This window comes from Protomyctophum parallelum (assembly GCF_964188405.1).
Source record: "Protomyctophum parallelum genome assembly, chromosome: 11".
Taxonomy (NCBI): Eukaryota; Metazoa; Chordata; class Actinopteri; order Myctophiformes; family Myctophidae; genus Protomyctophum; species Protomyctophum parallelum.
The window spans coordinates 9631915-9639864 of NC_139707.1; the positions used below are offsets into that span (position 1 = coordinate 9631915).

The 7950-nt window shown below is 45.7% G+C and overlaps 2 protein-coding genes across 6 annotated transcripts in view; both read left to right on the forward strand.

The window, feature by feature from the left end:
* Positions 1 to 7950, forward strand: part of LOC310867261 (radixin) — a 53940-nt gene that overhangs the window by 25623 nt on the left and 20367 nt on the right. For all 5 annotated transcript variants that reach the window (XM_083777168.1, XM_083777166.1, XM_083777170.1 and 2 more), the window contains exon 3: positions 2068 to 2151. In XM_083777168.1, coding sequence (XP_083633294.1) covers positions 2068 to 2151 — 84 coding nt within the window. The remainder of the gene's footprint in view (positions 1 to 2067; positions 2152 to 7950) is intronic.
* On the forward strand, positions 3128 to 3775 carry LOC310866375 (myeloid leukemia factor 1-like; the record flags this gene model as incomplete). Its single annotated transcript, XM_083775982.1, has 1 exon — positions 3128 to 3775. The coding sequence occupies one exon, from the start codon at positions 3128 to 3130 to the stop codon at positions 3773 to 3775; it is 648 nt and encodes a 215-aa protein (XP_083632108.1).

Below are 7950 nucleotides of genomic sequence, written 5' to 3' on the forward strand. Positions count from 1 at the left end.
TCTCTCTGACTCTGTCTGACTCTGTCTCTCTCTCTATGACTCTGTCTCTCTCTCTGACTCTGTCTCTCTCTGTCTCTCTCTCTGACTCTGTCTCTCTCTGACTCTCTCTGACTCTGTCTCTCTCTCTGACTCTGTCTCTCTCTCTCTCTGACTCTCTCTGACTCTGTCTCTCTCCCTCTCTCTGTCTGACTCTCTCTCTCTGACTGTGTCTCTCTCTCTGACTCTGTCTCTCTCTCTGTCTCTCTCTCTGACTGACTCTCTCTGACTCTGTCTCTCTCTCTGACTCTGTCTCTCTCCCTCTCTCTCCCTCTCTGTCTGTCTGTCTGTCTGTCTGTCTGTCTGTCTGTCTGTCTGTCTGTCTGTCTGTCTGTCTGTCTGTCTGTCTGTCTGTCTGTCTGTCTGTCTGTCTGTCTGTCTGTCTGTCTGTCTGTCTGTCAGTCAACGGGTTCATTCCAGCTGTTCAGTCAGTCGGGGCAGCGCCGCAGAATTGTGTGTGTGTGTGTGTGTGTGTGTGTGTGTGTGTGTGTGTGTGTGTGTGTGTGTGTGTGTGTGTGTGTGAGAGAGAGAGCCAGCTGAGAGAGGCCCGCTAATGAGTGAGAGGCAGATAAGAGAACCGGGCTATGTCACTGTAACGTTACGTACTGTATGCACAGTAGACATCAAACCAGCCTATGGCTGTATCACAAACACTGTCACCCATAAGTGTCCATTTGCTTACAATGTCTATGCACTTTGGCTATACTGTATATGTGGCCAATATATGGCCTCCTCTATATGGCTATAGGCCATGGGGCTATGGAATCAGTATAGTATGCAGTTCAGTCCCATAGCCCGGACGGATGGATTTTTAAATTATTATTACCCGCTGAATGCATTTTTCTCCTCAGTGGGGTGATCAATCAGTCTGAAATTACACAGGCATTATGCAGAGAGTGATTTTCCCCCAAATGTTTGCTAGGCATTAGCCGTGGGCCCTAGTCACCTATGTGTGCCCTGTCTGTGGTGTTGACTCGAATGGAATCAGAGAAACGACTATTTCATTTTAGCATGTCCACTTTATTTTTGATTGTGACTGTGAGAGAGAGAGACAGGAAAGGCAGGAAAAAACGCATGGAAATATCCGATCTGCAAGCTCACAACAGGTTGCGATGTGATGCTTTGTGCTTTCAACCCGACTTGACTACTGTAATGCACTGTATGTTGGTGTTACCCAAGCCTGTCTGTCACGACTACAGTTAGTCCAAAACGCGGCCGCTCGCCTCTTAACAGGGGCACGGAAGTATGACCACATCTCCCCGATCCTTGCCTCCCTATACACTGGCTTCCTGTGCGTTACAGGATCCAGTTTAAGATTTTAACGTTTGCTTTTAAGTCTGTAAATGGGTTGGCATATCGGAAACTTGTAGCTCCCAAAGTATGGACAAGGGCCCTGAGGTCGACTGACCAGTCACTTCTCAAGATCCCTAAATCAAAGCTGGAATCCCGGGGGGGGGGGGGGGGGGGGGGGGGGTAGGTCATTTTCTGTTGTAGCTCCCACACTGTGGAATGAACTTCCACCTCATGTCAGAGCTTCTCAATCCTTGTCTGTGTTTAAATCACGTCTGAAAACTCACTTGTACTCCTTGGCATGTGAACATACTGATTAAGAGTTGCTGCTTCCACTGCATTGTGTCCTTATGTTGCCCTGTTTATGTACTGTTGTTGTTGTTGTTGCTTTTTTCTTGATATTTAAGTATTTCTTTGTGTACAGCACTTTGTTTCAACCTTGTTGTATAAAAATGTGCTTTATAAATAAAGTGGATTGGATTGGATTGAGCCTATAGATCGGCTTTTTTCAGTATCATATGACAGAGTATGAATGAAGCATTAATGCAGTAGCATTAAGAATGAATTGAGGAATTCTTCCACGGTGGTGCGCAGCATGCAACATGAGTGCACAGGGCGAAACAACAAAACAATGATGTTGTTACGGTATGCTGTTTGTTGTAATAATAATAATAATAATAATAATTGACTATGATTTAATACATTCATTAATATTGTTTTATTTGTGTTTCTTCTTGGCAGATCAATGTCCGCGTCACCACCATGGACGCGGAGCTGGAGTTTGCCATTCAGCCCAACACCACCGGCAAACAGCTCTTTGACCAGGTACACACACACACACACACACACACACACACACACACACACACACACCCTCCTGGTCTGGGCTGTACTGGTACTGTTATGTTGAGAGACACACAAAGCAGGCTTTGTCCACACTGGAGAGACAGAGAGTGGAAATAAAAGGTGGGAGTGTAGTGTAGTGTGTGTGTGTGTGTGTGTGTGTGTGTGTGTGTGCGCGCGCGCGCGTGTGTGCGTGCGAACGCGATGTGTGTGTGTGTGTGTGGGTGCGTGCTTGCGCCGCGTTTGTGTGTAGAGAAAGGCCTGCTTTCAGCGCTGCTTCCATAGCGGGATGTGGAGGTTTGTGGGCCTGCAGTGACAACAGAGGAATCATTGTTTATTTTCCTTACTGTTCTTTCATCAATGTTTGCTTTGGCCACAGAGATCTCATCTCGTCTTGGTGAACTAAAGCTCTTTAGGACAGAATGGAATACAATAGTCTCCCCCCCCCCTGTGGTGTTTGTATGGTATCTATAGATACACCAAGTCTCTGTACATGCGTATGTATGTATGTATGTATGTACGTACATCTGCAATCCACGTAACTCGAAAACCGATCGCCCCCATAGACTTCAACACAGGCGTTCCGCACCACCACACAGAGTGCAGTGCCCGGTGTTGAGTCCGTCGGATAGCCGGTTGTCCCGAACCAGCACAAAAGCCACTGCCCAGGTCTGGACAGCGCCCAAAGTAGCCCTGCACATGCGCATGCCCATAATGGGGAAATTCACGTGCTGGATTTAGACACACATGGTCAAATGTTGGAGCGGCTAGAACTGCTCAAAAAATGTTTTTAACCAAAGAGCCTGAGAGAGAGAAGGGGAGAACACCGTTACTGGCTGGTGACGTCATGTTACGTCATAAATAGCAATAAATGGAGCCTGTGCAGAATCAACCGGAAAAACACACCCACCGTAGTGATTCATCTTGTTGTTGTTGCAACTCTATAGCTACAGTGACAATGCTCGACAGCTTTCTCAAGGACCTCGACGAGGACCCCTTCTTCTCGGAGATCAACGAACCCATGCGCCAGATGAGGCGTAGTTTCTCCGAGCTCCTCGGCCGCGAGCCTTTCCTGCCCCGCCTGACGGACGGGAGGGAAAGTGGCCGGGCCGGGGTGCCGGGGCGGTCCGGCTCGGCGTTGGCGCTGCGGGACGAAGACGGGGAACGCGGCGTGGACCTGATGACGGTGGATCCCTTCAGCATGACCTCCGGCTTCATGAGGAGCATGCACAGAGGGGTGGAGGACGACTCCGACGGCCATTCCTTCAGCTCCCACCAGATAATGTCCTACTCCAAGGTGGGCGACGGGCCTCCGAAGGTGCTCCAGGCCTCCTCGCGGACCCGCCGTGCCCCCGGGGGTATCAAGGAGACCCGCCATTCGGTCAGGGACACCGAGGGGGGGCTGGAGAAGATGTCCATCGGTCGCCACATCCAGGACAGGGGACACATCGTGGAGAAGAAAGAGAACAAGAAGACCGGGGAGAAGGAGATCAACCAGGACTTCAGGAATATGGAAGAAAGTGACGCGCCGTCCTTTGAGGAGGAGTGGCAGCGCAAAACTGCCAAGTTTCGGTCGAAAACTAAACCAAAGTCTGTCAAAAACTAGACGGAGGAAATGAAACGAGTGCAATTCAAAGGTGCCAATGTGAAAAGTGCTGACATGACATAGCAGTATATCCTTTTTTATGTGGTGACATTATGGTTTTATTTCTTTACAAAACATTGTGGGGTTCTTTGTTTTTCATGAAATGTTTTATACGGTATTATGACATCAGGAGGCGAGCCATCTCAAATCTCTGTCTGTGTGTCGGCTAATCTCACAAACTACTCGTGCGCGCTCTCGGTAGGCCAAGGAAGTAAATATTGTTTTCACGTATTTTGATCACTTAGTTTTTGCTTTACTTACATCCACATTTTTTTAGAAAGGTCTGCGTTCAGCACTGCTTTCAGAGTGGGATGTGAAGGTTTGTGGGCCTGTAGCAACAGAGGACACCTTTTTTTTAAACAAAGGTCAAAGTCAATGGAAGTCGGCTGTTCCAGAGAGTTTTTATGCAACACCGCTACAAATGGAATAATGTAAAGTGCAGAAAAGGAAAATACGAGATGTTGCAGGTAGAAAACAAAAGCCTCACATGTAGGACCAGAAGCTACAGAAGCATCAGAATCTAAGACAACTGTCAGAGTCATATAATAGTTTGTTACTGTGTGGCGTCGCCTTGGCTGAATTCTTGCCCAAGTTTGTCACAAACTGATCAGTGACATATTCCTTGTGCACGCTGCCAACAGGCCAAACTGGAAAGGTGCAATCATGTGGTTGTGGTTGCTGATGTATGGTGAAAATGTATTGGACCACATGACGTCACAGGGACATGAATGAATGAATGAATGAAATACATATTCTGGCAATTACTATAGTCTGGTGGTTTTCCACCTGTTTTCGGCTGCGTATGTCGTTGACACCCTCGGCCACCCATCGGTGCATCGCTCGGCCAATCAGGATTGGCTGATGATGTAACTACGTGTGTTTATGTAAAACCATATTTAAAAGACGTATGTGGATGATACGTATAGTATATATTATCTATATATGTCAGATGTTTCTATAACTTGATTGGGGTCTGCTTATAGCGCAGTAGTTGACGGTGGAGAGCCAGCTTTTTTTGCATAACCCGCCACGGGAGCCAGCCCGCACCAACCTGCCCCGCAAAACAATATATTAATCAACAACCCGCGGCCCGCAAAAACTAACCAACTACCAACATTTTGAGGAATATCTCATTTTAAACACTAGGACCAACCAGTCTGCCCTGCAGCTCAAATTACTGGTTATCGAAGTAAAATGAGAAGTTTCTTGCTTTTCCGCTATTAATATTAAGTATCGCATCATTCACATGCATAATCGCATTTGCTTGATTGCCTAGAAGTGACTGACTCATAAGTTGCGTGCTCTGCTCGCGCACAAGTAGGCCATGCATGGCTTTGCTCACAAGTTCGCAGCTCTCGACAGAGTGCATTTCTAGTAGAATACATCTTCCAGAGAGCATTTACAGTTTGAGTGCCCAATGTCAGTTGGAACCAGTAAATCGGTGTGCCCAGCTATTTGCAGCTTCAGGTCCCATTTCAAGGTGACGCAAGACTCCATCTTTTTTTAAGAATTTTTTTAGCCTTTTTGCCTTTATTGAAAGAGGGACAGTAGTAAAGCAGGCTGACAGGAAACGGGAGAGAGATGGGGAAGATATAAAATTGCTCCAATAGTACCCCACATTACAAATCTGCCTGTATAATCTGCCTGTCTGCTGATGACTCTGCAAAATGCAGGTTGAGGAGTCTCTCAGTTCGGAACTCACCAAAATCCAAACTTGGCTTACCGACGATGACAAACTCTCACAAACCGTCACAAACACAATCTGTGGTTAGAATTGGAATCATTGATTTAGATTCAGAGTTATTAGCGTCAGTAGATTTAAATGGACACTTTTGATGATGCACCAACCGGAAAGTTGCACAACAGACTCTGCTAGACTGTAGTGTATCACTCGCTGATATCAAACAATTCATTCATTCTTCATGGAGCCCATCAGGATTGTCACCGTGGAGACGGCCTCACAGAAAACCACCTGGACCATGGAGCCCACCCTGTCTATCTCTCTTCTCTCTCAGTTGTCCGACAAAGCTGAACAGAGCAGATCTGAGCTCCTGACATCTGAGCTCCACTGAGCGTTGGACCTCCTGAATCCTCTCTTCTCTCTGCGGGATCACATGCTGAACTTCAGCCACAGTCTCTACTTCATATTCTTCTTTCAACTTGTGGTTCCTGAACTGTTGAACCATCTCAGAGACAATTGTATTAACAGAGAATTCTTCCTTAGTTATATGGAAGGTTCTGTTACAAAGTGGACACTGGCACACATCCTTAGTGTCCCAGTAACGTGTGATACAGGCTTTGCAGTAGTTGTGTCCACATGGAGTGCTGATTGGATCAGTGAACACGTCCAGACAGATGGAACACAGCAGGTGATCGTCGGACAGAAGACCGCTGGCGGAGGCCATCGTTCTACGCCTTCTGAGAATAGAAAGTGTGAAACGCTGAAAATATTGAGACTTATACCTGGGAAGTCAACGAAAAGCTCTGTAAGGTGTGACTCTGAGGGTAAATGTCTTTAGGTGTAAGGTGTGGCTCTGAGGATATGCCTTTGGGTCTGCACGAAAGCTCTTCTGAAGGTCTCTATCTCTCTTAGGACTAACAACTAAAATGTTGTGCCATCGGCTTTTAAACTAAGCTTGGTTGAATCTTTTCGTCATCAAACATGACGTGTGGCTTTTCGTCATCCAACATGACGTGTGGCTGTCTTCTGCTGCAAGGTGTGCCTCAGTTTTGTTTTTAACTGTGTTTTTGTATTAACTGTTTTTAACCTGTACGGCGACCTTGAGTGCCCTGAAAGGTGCCTTATAAATAAAATGTATTATTCTTATTATTAGTCCCTACATTGTTCCCTAAAAGCTATGTCCAGCTTATGGTGTGTGTGTTTAACCCAAATTTGTCCTAACACAAACATGAAATGCCATTATAATGAATGGACAATTTTGAGTGTTTGTATAAACAAACATTGAAGATGAAGGTGAGGACGCAAATTCAGATTGGCCGGAATGTGATGATGATGTAAGATGAATTGATGATAAGAGTGCCCCTCACTTCACGTGAATGTGATTTTTTTATGTTATTATTTTATGATGACCTCAGATGATCTTTCATTTCTTTTGTAACACAACATATTGACTTTGTATGCATTGTGGGCGCTGCTGGTAGGCCAAGGAGGAGGTAACTCTCACTGCATGTGTTTCTTCACAAAGGGTCTAAGTGGGCACGCTCGCTCCACTTTTACATTTCAATTAAAAAACTCTTCTAAACCCACATGACACAGATACAGGAAATCAAGTTGTCTTGTCTTGGTTTCTTTGACATAATGTAGGGCAGCCATATCTTAATGCGTTCTGGTCGATCTACAGTAAGTCTCTTAACCCATTCTGACCTGAGATCAGATTCATACGATCTTGCAAGTATGATTGAACCCTACAAACCCTCCCGCGCACTCAGATCAGCCAACGCAGGGAAACTGGAAGTACCCTCACTAAAAACGCCGGGACAACGCTCCACACGTCCCAAACTCTTCTCCCTTCTGGCTCCAAAACTGTGGAATGCACTTCCCATTGCAGTCAGAACTGCAGCATCACTCCCAATCTTCCGCCGTAGCCTGAAAACCCACCTTTTCAGACTCCATCATGGCCCATAGCACTTACCCTAACCCCTTAGATAGCATTTCTGTTGGCTTAGATAGCATTTGACACAGACTTATAGCATGTTATGTAGACAGCACTATAATTGTATTGTATATAGTCATAGCACGCCATAGTACATATGTAGTATATATAGTAGCATAGTAGTAAATATGTATAGTTTATGTATAGTTTCATTATATAGATATTCCACTGTTACTTTCTTAGCTTACGCATGTTTCATGATAAATGCTTTTATGTGATGTATTCCCATGCTTTTGTTCTTGCTTAAATGTAAGTCGCTCTGGATTAAGAGCGTCTGCTAAATGCCTAAATTGTAAATTGTAATACGAGGTTTCCACTGGACACACACTGGTCTGATTAACCCATTCTGACCTGAGATCAGATTCTAAAAATGTCAGTCGCTCTTCGATTAAAAAAAAAATAGCAGACCTACAAGCTCGTAGCGCGCCACTCGGTGGCGCGCTATGAGCTTGTAGATCTGCT